At 44.8% G+C, this 19,136-nt stretch overlaps 1 protein-coding gene across 1 annotated transcript in view; it reads left to right on the top strand.

Annotated features, from left to right (window-relative positions):
• EVC2 (EvC ciliary complex subunit 2) overlaps positions 1 to 18,138 on the top strand; it is a 165,384-nt gene extending 147,246 nt beyond the window's left edge. The window contains exons 20-23 of the mRNA XM_065405470.1: positions 749 to 836; positions 10,843 to 11,039; positions 17,243 to 17,344; positions 17,868 to 18,138. Of these exons, the coding sequence (XP_065261542.1) occupies positions 749 to 836; positions 10,843 to 11,039; positions 17,243 to 17,344; positions 17,868 to 18,138 (658 nt within the window). The remainder of the gene's footprint in view (positions 1 to 748; positions 837 to 10,842; positions 11,040 to 17,242; positions 17,345 to 17,867) is intronic.
• The last annotated feature ends 998 nt before the right edge of the window (positions 18,139 to 19,136 follow it).

Raw genomic sequence — 19,136 nt, 5'->3', positions numbered from 1 at the left:
TCATGGTTGGTGTACAGGCTCTGATAAGAGTCTCAAAGCTGTTACTCTCTTTGCTCTGTTCTGAAGATCTGCTGGCAAGGCAAAGTGTCAAACATTAACATCCTTGAAAGAGCAAAAACAACCAGCATTGTGGCAGGGATTATTAAAGCCCAGCTTAGACGGACAGGTCATGATATCAGAATGGGTGCTGATAGACTCCTGAAAAACATCCTCTATAGTAAGCTGAAACTCAGAAACTGCAGGAAGAGTTGTCAACATAAAAACTTTCAGTAGAATCTCAACTCATGCGGCATAAATATAGGTGACTTAGAAGACACAGCCAAGGACAGACTTGAATGGAGAGAAACTGTTTCTAAAGGTTGTAAATACTTTGAGAAAGACCGATGTGAAAATTGATTGAAAAAAGGGCCAAGCTTCATGCCAAGTCTTCAGCAGGAGCCTGCTCGTTCCCATGCAACATTGGTTCATTCCCATGCTCCTTGTAGTTGGGACTATGCAGCCACAACAGAACACATGAGATGCTTTGCTGTCGTCAGATATCTTGGACAGTAACACAGCAGGGTCTGGCTCTTGGAGAAAAGGGGAAGAAGTGTGGTGTTCTTAGTTTGTTTGAAGAGGTGTGCGGTAAACCTTTTAACAAAATCTGCCAGTAAAATGTTTTCTGAATGGATGAATTTTGGACATTGATTTCTTATCACATGGAATACTATGCCTGGGAAGATAATACTAATTTCATCTTTCCCTTCAGCTTACAAGAAGAGCAATGGAATGATGTGGTGCTTGAAGATCTTCTGGAGAATATAGAAATGGATACATTTTTGGCACTTTACAGCCAGGTAAGGGTGTAATTAAATGAATTCCCACTTTTTAATCTCTGCTGTATCTGGAAATCAGTTAAGTGAACAAAAAGAGTAATTTCATTGAGATCATAATAGTAAACACTGTGCTCAGTAATAAATATTTTCCATTGTTTATCATGTTTGTATAAAATTTGCATTTCACTCAGCTTGGACAGTGAAAATTGTCTGGTGAGTTACTTGTGTATAGACAGTTTCACTTTCTGGTTTTCATGTGTTAGAACAATGCTGTTTAGGTTTCTGATGCTGCTGGAGAATATTTATATTGAAAAATGTATATGTACACATATATATTGATGTGAATATTCTCCAGCAGTATTATGAACATTAATAAACACCATGCTCTCTCTCGCTCTCTCTCTTTTTTTTATACACACACACGCTCTCACACAGTCATTTAAGAAGAAATAAACAAGTGGCCACATCACAAAACCACCTCTTCAGCTAACATTATTCATCACCCCAGTTGGCTGTCTGAGCTTAAACGGCATGGAAAAATGAACTACTGTCCCTCACTCACAGGTTTTCCCTCCGGGCCATGACTGAGGCATCTGGGCAGTGCTATGAAATTTAGCAGTTTTACAACCTGTGTCATCCTTAATCCACAGAAAAGACAGCCTCCAGGGCTCTCACTCCGTAAACTGTCACATACACAACGGATTATTTAAACCAATTTAAAAAAAACAATGGGCTCCTGAAAGTAAAAAGTTTAACAAAATAAATGTATTTTTTAGGAGTCCTGACTTTGGCAATGTCCCTTTAACTATTATCTTTTTAGAGTTAAAGAAACAAATTTCATAATCGACATTCAAACACGTAAAGTCTCAGCCATATTATCGCCCTTCCAAATTTTTCCTCCAAGAAAGGCTTGCTATCTTTTTACTTATAGTTCTTTGCGACTTAAGTCATGTATTCACCACCATGATGCACGTTATATTGTCCCCTTCATCTGTGAATTAACAGAATAGTAGATCAACTGTTGATTTCTTAGCAATGGATAAACATTGTTATGGTGATGACAACATACCAGATAACCTGTCTGTTTTTTTGACTGGGTTGTTTTGTGTGTCTTTGACTATGTCTACACTACAGACCTTACAGTAGCACAACTCTCCCGTATAGCTGCTTTATGTCGAGGGGAGAGAGCTCTCCCGTTGCCATAATTAAACTACCCCCCACAAGTGGTGGTAGCTATGTCAGCGGGAGATGCTCTCCCACCGACATAGCACTGTCCACACTGATGCTTTTGGTGGTGAAACTTATGTCGGTCAGGCTAGTGTGTTTTTCACACCCCTGACCAACAAAAAAATTAACCAATAGAAGTGCTGGTGTAGACAAAGTCTTAGGCCTGGTCCACACTACCCCCCCACTTCGGACTAAGGTACGCAAATTCAGCTACGTTAATAACGTAGCTGAATTCGAAGTACCTTAGTCCGAACTTACCGCGGGTCCAGACGCGGCAGGCAGGCTCCCCCGTCGATGCCGCGTACTCCTCTCGCTGAGCTGGAGTACCGGCGTCGACGGCGAGCACTTCCGGGATCGATCCCAGAACACCGATTGCCTGCCGTCGGACCCGGAGGTAAGTGTAGACGTACCCTTAGTGTGTTTTAAAGCTCATTATTCTGCTGTATATTTGTGCTCATTGCATATGATAAAAGTTGTCGAAGTTGTCATGACCAGCATTATCAACCTACTAGTTTTAAATTTAGACTTTTTCATTCCCTTTGCTGTATTTGATTTTCTTCTTTGCTTTTCTTTCTCTAAAACATTTTATCAAACCATCTCCGCAGCATGCTGGCTTTGACAGTTTGACATACGGAAAGCAGACATGGCTGCCAGTAATCACTGAATTCTATTTCATCCATAAATTCCCTCCCATTATATTTCCATCTCCACAGCTTACTGCACACAGAGTTCGCAACATTTTGTCAGGACTCTATTTGTGCAAGTGATAGGAATAAAAGCTTGCAGCCAGAGAAAAAAATTTCCGCTGCACATTTTTGTAGATTATTTCCCACAACATTATAAATATTCATGAGATGGTAACTTTTAAGCTTAGTTCTAAATTTGTAAAACTGTACATTCTGTACATGCTCATAACCTTTTTTTGTGATTTGCACAATACTGCTAAGAGACTTTCCAACTTTATTTTTAATAATTTATTTATTCGTGGAACTGTATAAGATTTAACAAAATTCTTTTGACAACAAGAAGAAGCTACATTTTAAGGGGCAGCGAAAGTTGCAGCATCCTTTGGATGGTTTGTTCAAGTGAGGCCCTTTCCGCTAATCCCTGGTGACAGTCTGCTTGGTAATTAAAGATCGCAAGGTACTTTTCACAGAGAGAAGAAGATAATCTTTTGTCCTGTTCAACATTCCCCTCTCTTAATAGAATAGGTTCTGGCGTTAAAGGTTTTGTGTAAAAACATAGTGCTTCAAATACAGTACCTTAAATATGGAAGGTGTTAGATAAAGCCAAACCCTATTTAACATCAGGAGAAAATAAACCATCAGATCAGATATAGAATTGCAAGTATTTTTAAATATATGTGAACTTCACTGAATTCATGCTTTAGAGCATTTGTCATCTGCCTTCATCATTTGGTGAACTCTTTTCATGCTAATTTTTTTCCAACTTCTCATTATATATTTATTCTGCACCATATGGTGTTGCTGCAAATTATGAACAGAGTGCAGACTTTAAACAGCATAGGTCCACTGTTCCACTATTAGCACTCCCAGTACCTTCTCTTGGTTGAATTATAAGACATTTAAATGTGCTATTTTCTGATAAACACTTAGACTAATTAGGAGAATAGTTTGGAGCCTCAAATTTACCATCATGTAGTTTATTTAGCAATTAAGTGGTCTGGGGAAACCACTCATTTGTGGATCAAGAACACTAAAACCAGAGGATGAATAGTACAATAGGGTCTCAGTCTTGGTGTTAGCCATGTTACCGAGCATACATGGGTAAGCACAGTTAGAGGATGCACAAAACAAGCCAGCTCCTCAATTCCACAGCTCGTTTACAGAAGAGCACTTATCCTGAAATGTTCCCTCTTATAGGGAATGGTTTAGGATGTTTGGAGAGGTTGTTCCTTGGTTGCTGTTGTCTGGAAGGATCAGAGTTTGGATAAACACTATCTCCACTACAGCTCCAGGCATCTATATCGCTGATAGTGTGTTTTTATTCAGATTCTGTGGCATTTAAAGAGCCAGAGGTTGGTGTATTCACCTAATGCATGATGAGAGGTGGAGAAACAACCCCCTAATAATAGCTGAGTACTACCGTTGCTGATTCTAATTCATTTCAATGGGAACCTTTTCCCCAAATCAATTTTGTCCTTGTGTTAGTTTTTAAAGGAGTTTTCCACATGTTTCAGACGAAAGGTGGTGTCTTTCTTTTGGGGTCTGTATGAACTGGAAAGGAGGTCCAAAAGCAAATAGAGACATTTCATAAACCTAGTGACCACAGGAATTAGGAGTCCTGTAGCTTAGAAGTAACTAATTCTCTGATTGAGTGGAGGGGGAGAGAACATGGCTCTTCTCTGCTAGTTACCACAGAAGGATGATAAGTTTTGGAGCTCTCTGATACTCTTTGTGATGCTGCTCCAGAAATCTCACATCACCAGAAAGTAGATGGACAGTGCAGCCAGCTAGAAGGTATTGCCTTCCTGTAATGAGTTTTGCTGGGTTTCTAAAAAGCAGCACAGATGCATTATAAAACAACTTGGAAAGAACATAGTATGAATTTTTCCAAGTGGAAGTTTCAAAGCATGGTTCAGCAGATGGATAACCTTGCTTGTATGTATCTTATGGTTTCCTCAGACTTAGCACTCTAGCAAGTGAACAAAGTGACCCTGGATATTTACCAGTTTAGTAAGACGGAGACATTTGAGATCAGAGAGAATTTACAGCACTTCCAGTACTTTACTATAATTGAAAATCAGCTACTCTATACGGCATATGCTTGGAGAATTGAGCTTCATGTTTTGTACATCCAATTCCCTGGACAACTTTGTTTCCACATATTCAATATAAATCTGCCTTTCCTGTATACATTTTTTTAAATTTGGTTATATATAACATAAGCAAGGAGCCGTCCTTTGCTTTGGGCATGCTTGCGTTATCCAGTTTCTACAATAAATGTAAAGATACAGCCCTACAGATGCAGTACACAGCAGCTATAATAGTAAAAACCCACTAACTCTCAGCCTGCCTACTTGCCATATGCCTGAGAAGAAAGATGGGCCTTGTAGCATGAATAATCTATTAATAAAACACACAGTGTAGCATGTTCCTAATCTCTTTGTGTGTTTAATCCTGTGTGTTATAGAAAGCAAAGCAATAGTGTTGGAAACCATATAAAATCTGTGATTTACAATGTATAGAATATAGATTAGAATAGCAAGTGTTAGCAACTCCTATAATTACGATTGCCTATCTCTGCCTCTTCAAGTCATCCATTTTCCTCTTAACGTTAAATGGAATTTTCCCCCTTGGGCAAATTTTCAGCACTGCCATAAGTGGACAGATCTCCCACTGAACTTAATGGGCTCTCCAGGTGCTTAGCAGCTTTGAAAAAGCAGGCCACTTATTCAGGTGCCTAACTTAGGTCTTGGCTACACTTGCAAGTTGCAGCGCTGTAAAGCCTCCCCCAGCGCTGTAACTCACTCCCCGTCCACACTGGCAGGGCACTTACAGTGCTGTATCTCCCTGGGTACACCGCTGCAGGTACTCCACATCTCCGAGAGGAATAACAGCTGCAGCGGAGTGGCTACGACTCACGGGTGTGAGTGTAAACGCTTGCAGCGCTGTACTGATCACCTTGTCAAGTGGCCAATCCTCTCCATTGTTGTGACCGGCTGCAGGAATGCGGAAGTGCTGGTTTCAAAGCTCGTACCACAGAGAAAAGCAAACAGTTTGCAGCTTGCTTTGAGTGAGTAAATGAATGAGCAGGGGGACGGGAGTTCGGAACTTGCAAAATAGAGAGCTGACATGCTCCAAAAAGCACTCTCTCTCCCCCCACACTCCCTGTCACAATCCACCCCACCCCACCCCGTTTTGAAAAGCACGTTGCAGCCACATGAATGCTGGGATAGCTGCCCATAATGCACCGCTCCCAACACAGCTGCAAATGTTGCAAGTGTGGCCACACCACTGCGCTGGCAACTGTCAATGTGGACAGACTGCAGCGCTTTTCCCTACTCAGCTGTACGAAGACAGGTTTACCTCACAGCGCTGTACAGCTGCAAGTGTAGCCAAGGCCTTAGACTGCTACGTTTCAATGGTTTGGCTCTAGTGTTCCTATTTAGGAAGATTTCCCATTTAAGTCAATGAAAGGATTGTTTGAGTTACGCTGAGCTCAGGATCTTTTGCTGCCCATAGAGAGGTTAGTTTTAAGTAAGCACACAGTTATAATCCCAGGTACTCTAGTTGTTGTTTGTAGATACAACAGATGATGCAGGAAGACATTCATGTGAAAAGGGCAAAGCAAATGTGAAATCACGACATGGACAGAGCTAATTGATTTTGCATTAGTTGTTTCAACATGTGTTACTCAATCCAAATCAGTGTGACGTCTGTACAGTAGTTCTGCTGTTTTATATTACAGTTTTACATTATTGATTGTTTTGACCGAATTCAAGAAACACAAACTAAGATGCTGCTGATGCAAGAAACCTCTGGTGTTGTCTGATACAGTTGTTCCCATGGAGCTACTGTATAGTACTCATATAGCATTGAATTCACCCCATCTTGGAAGGCCAGAGGACTTTATGCAGCCTATCACAGCCTTTGAGTGGTGCATAGAGCATTGAGTATGTCCTATCAACTGCAGTGAATTTATTTCAGAATACTGCAGTTTTCAACCAAGCTTTGCAAGAGTCAGCCTTCCTCTGCAGCATGGGGCATGGGTCACTAGGAGGTTTAAACTAGTGTAAATGGTGGATTCTCTGCAAATTGAAGTCTTGATTTAAAGATTTTAGGACTTCAGTAACTGAGCCAGAGGTTATGGGTCTATTACAGGACTGGGTGAGCAAGGTTCTGTGGCCTGCAATGTGCAGGAGGTCAGACTAGATGATCACGGTGATCCCTTCTGCGTAGGGTTGCCAACTTTCTAATTGCACAAAACCAAATACCCTTGCCTCGCCCCTTCTCCGAGGCCCCACCCCACTCTCTCCATCCCCCCTCCCTCCATCGCTTGCTCTCCCCCACCCTCACTCACTCTCTCATTTTCACCGGGCTGGGGAGGGTCCCTTTTCGACCAGGTGTTCCGGTTGAAAACGGGACACCTGGCAACCCTAAATAAGACCCCCACTTGGGCTTTCTGCAGGGATTTAAGTCTGGACCTCTCCATCTAACAGCATGAGCCTGGACTGCTTGTGGACCAGGTCCATTAGTTCAAACTTTTTTATGTGGTCCAGCCACTCAAAGGGGACTGTAACAGAATGGCTGCCACCCAAGCACCCCTTCTTGACCAGGCATGCCTCTTCAGTGTCCCCACCCCTGCTTTCCCCTTCTTCAGGGTTCCCTAAACCCCACACAGTCTTTCTCAATCAATCAATCACAGACTTTCCTGGGGTCTGGTTTCTTTATTTACAAAGTTCCCCAAAAAAACAAACACAAAACAAATCTTCCACGCCACCTCCTCTCTGAGGTGCTGTCTGAGCAGCCAACTCCATTCTTCAGGGACCACTGCAGGAAATCTTCTACAGCTACAGTTCTCATCCTAGCTCTGCACTCATGAACTCCCTCAGGCTCTTTATAGCCCAGCTGCAGCCCTGCCCCCTTAATTGGCTCAGCTGGGACTATCTGCTCTGGCACAGGACAGCTGAACCTAATTTAATCACATGGGCCAGCCACCTTGTGACAGGGACAGAGATCCACACTAATGTGGGTTACAGCTGCATGCTGGCATGGGTCAGCAGATCTGCAGCCCCCAAAGAGAGAACACCACCAGACTGGGGCACCCAATAAGGTGGAAACTGGGTGCCCCAGTCTGGCCCCTATCGAAACATCAGAGTCTCTCATCTACAGGCCCACTGTGATATGGAGGGGAATCTAGTATGGTATCCACTGTGGCATCTGAACACCTATCAGGATATACGAGCAGCAAGAGTAGTCCTCAAACCAAGGCCTTTATGCTCCCTGACCAGCAATACCAGCTTAGCACACCCACCCTACTTCCCTCTCACACATTCATTGTTCCCACTTAGTTGAAAGAGGTGGTGTTTGGTTTTTTTAATGCGGTAGAAGGGGAATAAATGTGGAGAGTGTTGTTCTTATGATAGAAAGGCTTACTCTGCAAAACCTTCCTCTTTTGAGAATCCTAACGATAGTCAGACTCTGGATTTGCCTGATCTCTTCTGCAAATTCATTCTATACCGCTGTATAAAATTCCTGTTACAGAGAAGAGTGAGAGTTCTAACAGCAGCTGTAACATTCTGAATCCCCTCTGGACAAAGAAATTGATTTTGGCTGTTTTCCTGTTCTTTATTCACTTGTTCCTGGGGGTTTCTTGTGCCTGTGACCTGGCCTTGGTACTAATCTCCCACATCTGCTACACACAGGCTGGTAAACAGTTCAGAAGTGGTGCTGGCTTTCTGAGGACCCCGGGGGATTATCACAGGAGTGCTTGTGCTAGTGGTGGGTCGTTTAGAACAGCTATAACTGATGGGAGCTGGCCCATCAGTAACTATGGCAGATCTACTGGGAGCAGATAGAGGAGCTGAATAGGATAGAGAGAGGGAATGGCAATTAATAATTGTTAGAACTGCGGCCCTGTTGTTTATGTAGCACATTATAGCTACATTTACGCAGTGGGATATTCCCTGAACACATGGTATTGCCCTCCCCCCATCCTTGCTAGCTCCTCTCATAGAGTCCAATGCAGCATCCTTTGTGGTGTTCATTTAATTTGTTATTTTTATCTAGCCTCAGGTTTTCACAGTGCTATAGATCTTTGTACTGAAATACACAGAAGCACTGTAGAAATTGTCAGGTGGATGCTGGAGTTTTCACAGCTGGACCGGACACACAAAGGGCTCTTGGCACCCAAGAAGAAGTGGGAAATGAAGTTTGTTTGTTTGCAGTATCCAAGAGGCAACTGAGTATTTTTGATTTTTTTTTTCCGCTTTGGACAGGAACAGAGATGATTTTAAATTTGAGGGAATGGAGGTTTGAATTCTGTGTTCGCATCACCAGAAGCCTTTGGCAGCAACAACGTGCTCTTGTTGGCAGCCTGTCCTGACATCTGCCCTTATACACAGAAACAGTGGATAAGCACACAAGCTTGATGTTTCTGCTGAAATGAAAAGCAGTGAAATACTTAACATTGAAATTGTCATCATTAGGCTTCAGAGTTAGAAGCCCCTTTGAGATGAATGGCAGTCATTCACACTTCTCTTTTAGCAATTGCTCCATGCTGTCTGCAGATTGAGGAATATGCAGAGTTGTGCATTCCATTCCCATTTTAAAGCTTTTCTTTTCCACAATAAGGGCTAGAGACTTAATTTTTTTAAAATGAAAGTTTAGACTCTAGAGCAGTTACATGGTAATTTCCAAACAAATGGGCATTGCGCAGCCATTTATGTGGCTGCATAATGACTTCTTAATGCACAGAATCAGGCTGGCTATAATCCTGAAGTCCCAGTGTCCAGCGTGAAGTGAAAGATCTTCATGTACACACCTGTCCATGGTGGAAGTGACTAAGCAAGTGATAATAGCACTGGTTTCTAAAGCTATTAACTTTAAAATTATTTTTCATTTAATTGTTTTTCATAGAATCATAGAATATCATGGTTGGAAGGGACCTCAGGAGGTCATCTAGTCCAACCCCCTGCTAAAGCAGGACCAATCCCCAACTAAATCATCCCAGCCAGGGCTTTGTCAAGCCTGACCTTAAAAACCTCTAAGGAAGGAGATTCCACCACCTCCCTAGGTAACCCATTCCAGTGCTTCACCACCCTCCTAGTGAAAAAGTTTTTCCTAATATCCAACCTAAACCTCCCCCACTGCAACTTGAGACCATTACTCCTTGTTATGTCATCTTCTTTGGAACCCCCTTTCAGGTAGTTGAAAGGAGCTATCCAATCCCCCCTCATTCTTCTCTTCTGCAGACTAAACAATCCCAGTTCCCTCAGCCTCTCCTCATAAGTCATGTGCTTCAGCCCCCTAATCATTTTTGTTGCCCTCCGCTGGACTCTTTCCAATTTTTCCACATCTTTCTTGTAGTGTGGGGCCCAAAACTGGACACAGTACTATAGATGAGGCCTCACCAATGTCGAATAGAGGGGAATGATCACGTCCCTTGATCTTCTGGCAATGCCCCTACTTATACAGCCCAAAATGCCGTTAGCCTTCTTGGCAACAAGGGCACACTGTCGACTCATATTTCCTCCAAAGTGGTAAATTTTGTAATGTTTCAAATTAAAAGTTCCTGATCATTTATTTTGTTGTAGTGCTGTGTGATGGGGAGGTCTGCCCCTTAAGGATAGTAGTGTCTAGTGGTCAGTCCACGCTGTCATATGGCATGGCCCTTTAAGGATCCAATAGAGAGAGACAGAGACATAAGGGGGATAGAGCTAGAGAGAAAGTGTCTCTGGGAATGAATGGTGTTTGGAGAAGAGATCCTGTTACTGTCCCTTTAAGGCCCCAGGGCCAGGATCCTTGCAGAGAGGGTGGGGCAGGGCTCCCCTCTCACCCAGATAATAGAAAAATGAGCTGGGAGACGGGGCCAGTATAAATGCTGCCTCCTCCCTCAGAAGCAAGGTAGATAGGGGTATATGTTAGAATGGTAAATAAACCACACCCTGCAAAGAGGGGTTGAAGTAACCTGGTCTGGGTAATTGTTTGAAAAGATCCAAAGGGTGCTGAATACAATGTACCTGCAGGGCATAACAGGCCCATAATAGCATATTCCGGAGAGGCACGCCTTCATGGTATGCTGAATGTGTCTGAACTTTTATCATTGATTCCTCTAGGAGCTCCGATTGGCAGCTTATTTAACCAAACTGACAATGGTACCGGTGGGGATGTTGCACAGACTGCTGAACTTACTGCTGCCTTCGAGTTCACAGACTGAGCTTCTTTCTGTTCTGGATTCAATCAGTGACAAATATTCAGACAGTGTTATTGAAAGTGACATAAATGTGGAGGAAGCTGACAGCTGTAGAAAGAGGTAAGTGTGCGTCAGTTTATAGCTGAAAATTCCAACTGGAGGTTATTACTTTAAGGGAATATATATCCATTGGACAGACAGGAGCAGCAGTCAAGCAAATGAATGGGTTTTCCTGCTGAAATGTTATTTCTGAGGGGGAATAAATCATTTGAACTAGATAACTTTTTGATAGTTATAAATATCTTAACTACAATCTGACTTTACCAGAGGAAAAATATGATCTGTATAATTCATAGATGTAACAACTCTTTCTTTGCTTTTAAATATTCTCCCTCCATTTTCTTATTTGCTACATTTTCTTTTGATGTATTTTATTGGTTTTAATTTGCATTTGCTTATCTATACATTCTTTTCACCATTTATTGTAGTAATATTTATACTAAGTCTAGCAGGCTGCAGGTGTTGTAAACTGATGCTGTAACACACTGAGGTAGGCAGTATATGGAGTAAAAAAAATCTGTAAATTACAGTCAAACCTCAGAGTTACGGATGCCTTGGAATGGAGGTTGTTCGTAACTCTGAACAAGACATTATGGGATGCTCCTCAGGGTAGACTGCTCGGAGCGAGGCTCACAGCTTTCAGTGGCTGCCTGGCGAGTGAGGGTGGGGACAGGCAGCTGGTTCTAGACCCCTGTCTGCAAGGGGGATGAGTGAGGCACCCTGGGGCACTGCAGTGTCAGTGGGTGCACAGTGCAGGCTGTGGCCCTTTAAAACTGAGCTGCTCCCCCAGAGCGCAGGGATGCAGGCAGGAGCTTGGGCTCCAGCAGCTTACGCTCCAGGCCAGGTTTCAGTAGCAGCTTGGGAAGTTTCTTTCCCCGGGCTCTGAGCTTGCAAGCTTGTCCCCCTCCTAGCCGGGGGCAGGGGGGCGGAAAACAGCATTCACTACCTCCTACCTGTAAGTGGCTGCCCCATACTGTGGGGAGTAGGGGGTGGGGACAGACAGCCAGATGTGCCTACCTTTAAGGTGCAATACAAGCACAGTACAGTATTTGCTGGCTTTTTTGTTTTGGGTTTTTTTGTCTCTGCTGCTGCCTGATAGCTTACTTCTGGTTCCCCATGATGTCCGGTTGACCAGTCAGTCCATAACTCTGGTGTTTGTATCTTTGAGGTTCTACTGTAGTCCTTTCTAAAGTTTTTCATTTATTTTAAATATGTGACCTTATGTGTAACAGGAAATAAAATGTAAACTAAGCAATAAATTGCAGTTTTACCCTCACAATTCTAAAAAAGCACTAAACACAGAAGCTCGAATTTGAACCTTTACAAATATACAGGTACGTGGGGCTTTAGATCCAGACATGGCCTTAAGAGTCTGGTCTTCTGTGTTTGAACAAAAACCAGAAGAAGCTAAATTTTCAGTTCCGTTGCAGAGATGAAAACTCGCAAGAACAGCTGTGCTTACAAAATTTCAGCCCAGGATGATCGTGATCTCATGAGAGGAGTTAACCTAGCTAGATTTCCACTGTTTTGGCCTGTAAAAATCTTACATAATCAACTCTCATAAGATCACTGTCATTTTGGTCCAAGCAGTTAATGAGGCTTCAGTATCATCATATAGAAACCCAGCTTTAGCAATCAATTCCCCTTTTAAGTCCTTGCAAGAAACACCATAGATCCATCCCTGGCCAGCCTTTCATCAGGTTGGACAGAACAAAGTGTGTGTCTCTCCCTGAATCCTATAGGGTAATATAAACACACTACATAGTGGGCAGGGCTGTGTTAGGTTTTGCAGAAATCTTTAAAGTGTGCACAGAGCATACTCAATAACCAACTGTTAATTGCTTATAACTTTTCTATTTTAGGCCCCCGTCTCCAAAAAAGTCCATGTAAACAAATTCTTGTGTCCCACCTGAGTCCCATTCAAGCAAGTGGGACTCCATGCTTATGCAGATGCTTTTGCAATATAGGGACTTTAATTTTTTCTTGAAGTGCTTGCTCATGTCGATTCCATTCTAGATGTGCACGCGCCCACGTGCACAGTCGTCAGAGATTTTTGCCTTAGCGGTATCTGTAGGGTCAGCTGTGACGCCGCCTTGAGTGCTGCGCTCATGCACTGGTATATTAGGCGCCACTGACCCGACACCCTCTCAGGTCCTTCTTATCGCCCATGACTGGCAGTGCAAGAGCATTAGTGGTTCTTTACAACCCATTGTCTATCTTCTTTGTTTACAGTTTGTTGGTACTTAGTTAGCCATTAAGTTAACTCTTAGGTTAGTTCAGCAATTAGAGTCCCGGCTGGGACTTCGCCCTGGAGTGGGGCCTGCCCAGTTCCCCTGGCGTCAAACCATGGTCATCATGCAACAGGCTGGTGCCTATCAGTAATGCCCATGACAGCTGTGTGAAGTGCTTGGGGGAGTCCCAGAGGAAGGACAAGTGCAGAATCTGTAAGAACTTTTGCCCTACAACTCAGAAGGATCAGGATATCCGCTTGAGGGCCCTCCTCCTGGAGGCTGCACTTCATCCTGCATCAGAGCCCTCCCACTCAGACCCTGCACCTAGCACCTTGGCATCCGCCCAGTACCGTTTTCCCTCACCAGTGCCTAAGAAGCTGCAAAAGAAAAAGAAGAGCCCCCCCCCGCAGCACCAGAGGGAAAAGGGGCTTCTGGCAAAGGACCTATGTCAGGCCATGTGCCTGCCCTGGAGCTTAACGAGGGTACCGCTGCAATCAGACCCCCTAGCCCGGCCAGGTATCGGACTCCTGGGAGCGGCAGGGGACCCTGGCTTCTCCTGGGCCCTCGTTGCCCAAAGTGGCCCCGGTGGCTAAAGATCAAGCAGGCCAGCCAGCACCGCAGACGCCACACCAGGTGCCAGATTCGGCTAAGACCCCAACACTTAAGGCCAGTCATGGGACTGCCCCATAGGGCAGTGGAGCATCCTCGGTCCCCAGACCGCAGGCGTGGATCCCCATCTCCACATCCTAGGACCCTGGTACCGCACACTCAGTCTCCAGTCAGAAGGCCCAGGTCCCTGATGCCGTGCTCTCCCCCAGCGAGGCATGGGACACCGGAGTCAAGGCACAAGTCCCTGTACCTTCAGTGCCGGCGAGCTTCCAACCTAAGATCACTGCAGTGCAGGTCACCATCACGGTCTCCCAGACCATTTGAGGGGGCAGGGCTCTTCTCCAAACTCACGGACGCAAGGCTCCACAGCCTTAAAGACTCCCAAGCAACCCTTCATTCCTTGGGCCTTCGTACCCCTCTGCAGACCAGGAAGTCGTTCCGTCCTCCACCTCCTCCATCTCCCCAGTCTAGGTCCTGGGGACCTCCCCGGTTGAGCACCTAGAGGAAAAAGAGAGACAAGGGGTCAAAGTGGCGTTACCTGTCGTCTTTCCGTTCATCTGCTCAGCCTGGCCCTTCCAGGAACAAAGGAGGCCAGAAGCAGGCATTTTGACAGTGCACACATGGTCGACGCCCCAGTCACGTCCCAGGATCCACCCTCCTACTCTTTCCTCAACTGCCTGTGCCCCTTCCGGTCGGCCTGGTTGCAGCTGACCTCAGACGGTTGGGTAATACCCAAATATAGTATGTCAATATAACACCCTGCAGTTCATGTCCGACCCTCCCTCCTACCCCTCTGCCTCGTCCCTCTTCAGGGATTCTTCTCAGTAGCAACTTCTCATTCAGGAGGTCGAGAACCTCCTGTGCCTGGGGGCGATGGAGGAGGTCCCTCGAGACATGAAAGGGAAAGGGTTCTACTCCCACTATTTCCTAATCCTGAAAGCAAAAAGGGGGCCTCAGACCCATTCTGGACCTGCGTTGCCTCAACAAGTCTCTCAAGAAGTTGAAGATTTGCACGGTCTCCCTGGCCTCCATCATCCCCTCCGTGGCTCCAGGAGACTGGTATGCCGCCCTCAACTTGAAGGATGCGTATTTCCATTTTCCCAGGACACAGATGCTGTGGCCCCGGTGGCTAAAGATCAAGCAGGCCAGCCGGCACCGCAGACGCCACACCAGGCGCCAGATTCTGCTGTTCCAAAACCACGCGGTCTTCTGCATCCGAACCTGGCAGTGCTGCAGCTGATGGCTTGGCTGCTGCATGGTTAATGCAGAGGAGCAGGAGGGCTTGGCTGGTGTCCAACAGGTCCTGTTGGGCAGTAGAAAGCCCTCCACCAGAGCGACCTACCTGGCCAAATGGAAGTGGTTCGCTTGTTGGACTTCAAATAAAGGCATTCAGCCCAAGTGGGCCTTGCTGCAGTTAATCCTGGACTACCTTCTGCATCACAAGCTCCAAGGCCTGTCCCTTTCATCTATTAAAGTCCACTATCTCGGCCTTCCATCCGCCCCTCGAGGATAGGTCGGTTTTCACCCAGGACATGACTGAGTTTTCTCAAGGGCCTTGAGCACCTCTACTCACACGTCAGGGACTCCGTCCCTCTGTTGAACCTGAATCTTGTGCTATCACGTCTCATGGGACCCCCTCTTTGACTCATGGAACCCCCTGCTCTCTCCTCCTTTCTTGGTTGCAATAACATCGACCCGCAGGGTCTCTGAGATTTAGGGTGCTTACCTCGGAACTGCTCTATATGGTCTTTTACAAAGACAAGGTCCACACCCAGCTTTCCTGCCCAAAGTGGTCTCTCAGTTTCATACGGGTCAGGACAGTTACTTACCTGTCTTTTTTCCAAAGCCACATAGGTTGGAGGAGGAGCGTAGGTTGCATTCCCTAGACATCAGGAGGGTGCTAGCCTTCTACATTGAAAGGATCAAGCCATTCCGCAAGTCGATGCAATTGTTACTCACGGTGGCTGACAGGATGAAAGGTCGTCCAGTGTCTGCTCAAAGAATTTCTTCTTGGATCACTGCCTGCATTTGCTGCTGCTACAGTCAGGCAAAGGTGCCCCCTCTGGCAGTTGTAACCGCCCATTCAACAAGGGCGCAAGCCTCTTCGGCAGCTTTCCTAGCCCAGGTGCCTATCCAGGACATCTGTAGGGTGGCCACGTGGTCGTCCGGCCACATGTTCACGTTCCATTATGCACTTACCCAGCAGGCCTGGGACAATGCTGGCTTCGGTAGAGCAGTGCTGCAAGCTGCAAGACCATGAACTATGAGCCCATCTCCGAGGATACTGCTTGTGAGTCACCTACAATGGAATCAACATGAGCAAGCACTCGAAGAAAAAACGGTTACCTACCTTTTCTTAACTCTTGTTCTTCGAGATGTGTTGCTCATATCCATTCCATTACCCTACCCCACTGTTGGTGTTGCCAGCAAGAAGGAACTGAGAGGGAGTAGGGTCGGTGGTGCCTAATATACCAGCAGAATGAGCACAGCACTCAAGGGGGCGCCACAGCCGACCCTACAGATACAGCTAAGGCAAAAATCTCCAATTACTGTGCACATGGGCACACACACTAGGATGACCAGATAGCAAGTGTGAAAAATCAGGATGGGAGTGGGGGGGGTAATAGGTGCCTATATAAGAAAAAGCCCCAAATATCGGGACTTTCCCTATAAAATCGGGACATCTGGTCACCCTAACACACACACCTAGAATGGAATGGACAGAAGGAACACATCTCGAAGAACAACAGTTACGAAAAGGTAGGTAATTGCTAGATTTAAAAGAAAAAACAAAACAAAACAAAGTGACAATACCTCATGGAGAACTAGCTGTATTCCAAGGCCCCTGTCTTGCAAACATTTATGCACATGCCTAACCTCATAATTCACAGCCCCAAGGCCCAGTTTGGTTCCTGGTTTCCCCCTCACTCCCTGGGGAATGTAATCTTCCCCCGGCCTTCCTGGTTGAGATTACTTTCCTCTCTGCACTGGCTCAGTTGTGCTGGCGGGTATGTTGTGAGAATGGAATCTAGGCTTTGCCCAGTCCTTGGCCCTGCCCTCCCACTCCTTGTCCACCTGCACAGGAAGGGGGGTGGCAGATCCACAAAGGCTAATGCAACCTAGAATATGGGAGTCACATAGAGGATGAAGGAGGCAACTTACACTACCTCACTCCCTTGCTGGGGAGCACAGGGTGAGCCAGGATCTCTCCCATAATAAATATTGTTGGGCAGGAAATTATAGCAAAAATAACTGAACATTCCTGCTGAATGTATTTAAGTTATTATTAACATTCATTTTAATACCTAAAACCACATGGTGGTGGTGATTTTTGTTTGTTTTTGGTGTTTTTGTTTTGAAGGTGGGGGTGTACAATTCAGCATTTTCTTTTGTTTCCCCTTCCCTCCCCTCTTACTCCTTCAGGAAGCACCAAGGGTCATGGCAAGCGTTAGAGAGCAAAGTAAGGCAGGATCTGATAAGCAAAGGCTTGGAGAAGATGCATTCTGCAAACAGGAGTAAAGAAAGGTAAAGAAAAAGTTAGTACTTGCTATGGGGGAAAATACAACTCCTTGTACCTCATATCTCTCAAGAGTTATCCTTTTTGTGAGAAGTGTTTTAGAATTCATGAACATACTCACAAATGTATATCTTCTACCACTGTTGTCCTGGTTCGTAGAATGCATGTGAATATGAAACTCATGTTTCATAAAGCATCCTGTACACTTACTGTGCAATAATATTAAAGTCTTGCAAGGGAAATATTGATGCTCCACATGTTTTGGCCACTTGCCTCCTTGTATGTAACATTTGTTATAAGGCTGCTTACTCATTGGATGTTATATTTCATACAGTACAGTGGAAATTGGGTTGGGGTGGTGAAAATGATGCATACAGTATGTCAATTTCTAAATATGGTTTACATTAGTCTCCCAAAGTACAATGAATATTTTTTTCCAAGATTTGACTGTACAGTCAAGCGAATCATTTTGTGCCGGAACTATTATTTTTATAAATCATTTTTAAATTCAATTTCCTTTTCTTAATATAGCCTGCTAAAGAAGAAGCAACTTGCACTCATGGAAAGAACATCATTCTCTCCTCTCGGATGTTTGTCTAGACACCCTCCTGTGGAACCTTCTGGCCAGCCTGATTCATTGAACACTGCTGCTGGAGAAGCCATTGAGCTATTAGACACAGGGGAGAAGATATTTCTGTTCCGTGATCAAAGGGATCCCATACTTGCTTTGCATAGTTCTCCAAGAAAAAAGAAAAAGAACTTCCTAAATTCCAAGAAGACTGCGTTGGCAAACATGGGCTAATGAGGGAGATAGCCATTCAGTGCATCAATTAGTGAGAGGAAGTTTATTTCCAAATAAGGATCATGAAAAAGAAGAAAATCATCTGAGTCATTGTTAAAAAACAATTTTTGTATAAGTTGCAATAGTTTGATTTTTGCATTGTAAATAGTTTTTATTCTTACAACTGGATTTTGCACTCGTTATCCAGCAGTGCACAATCTATACCTATTAATTATTGTTTTAGTGCACACAGGAGCAGTAGGTGAATTTGTGTCATACTCTGTGATATACATTACATAACTGAGGGCAGGATGTAGTGCTCATATAATTCATTGTATGAGTTTTGTACTCTCAGCGTATGCGCAGTGTGCCTAGCCATTTGATAGCATCATCTTCAGCCAGGTGAAGAGCTGGTAGCTAGCCGTCAGCGGGCACTTGTCAAAGATATGCAACATAGTCTGAAGTTGGCTGCATCTACATTGTGGGCCATTAGAGAAACCCCATTTGAAGAGATTGGCCACACAATTGCCCTGTCCTGTTTGAAACTGGTTCAGGGAAGCCCACACATGCTTTGGCAGGTCTGATGGTTGGGGCAGTGACGAGAGAGTGATTAATGACTATCACTGCTGACCACTCATTACGCCAAGCAGATTCCACCGTCATGTCCTGTGGTGGTATGTGACCATAAGGAGTATCTAGAAGACAGGTGAAGTTAGCAGGTGGTTGAAGAGGTCTGAGTACGGAGGCAAGTCACATTTCTCACGGATCTTGGCCAGGAGCATGATGGAGACCCCCTCGTGGCGAATATGGGGCGGAGCTATGTTACTAAGTATTGGCAGCCATGGCAACGGAGTTGCACGTAACATCCCAGTAACCGTGCATAGCTTTGTTAAGCTCTACATCAACCAGCCTCGTGTGAGATGAGCGACAGCAGACAGGAGCACAGTACTCTGCTGTTGAATACTGATTTGACTGTTTGCTATATTTTTATTATTGTTTATATGTGGTGGTAACTTATG

Source organism: Emys orbicularis, chromosome 5 (genome assembly GCF_028017835.1).
Source record: "Emys orbicularis isolate rEmyOrb1 chromosome 5, rEmyOrb1.hap1, whole genome shotgun sequence".
NCBI lineage: Eukaryota > Metazoa > Chordata > Testudines > Emydidae > Emys > Emys orbicularis.
Note: the sequence above shows the minus strand (reverse complement) of the source record. Positions and strands in the feature narration are given on the sequence as shown.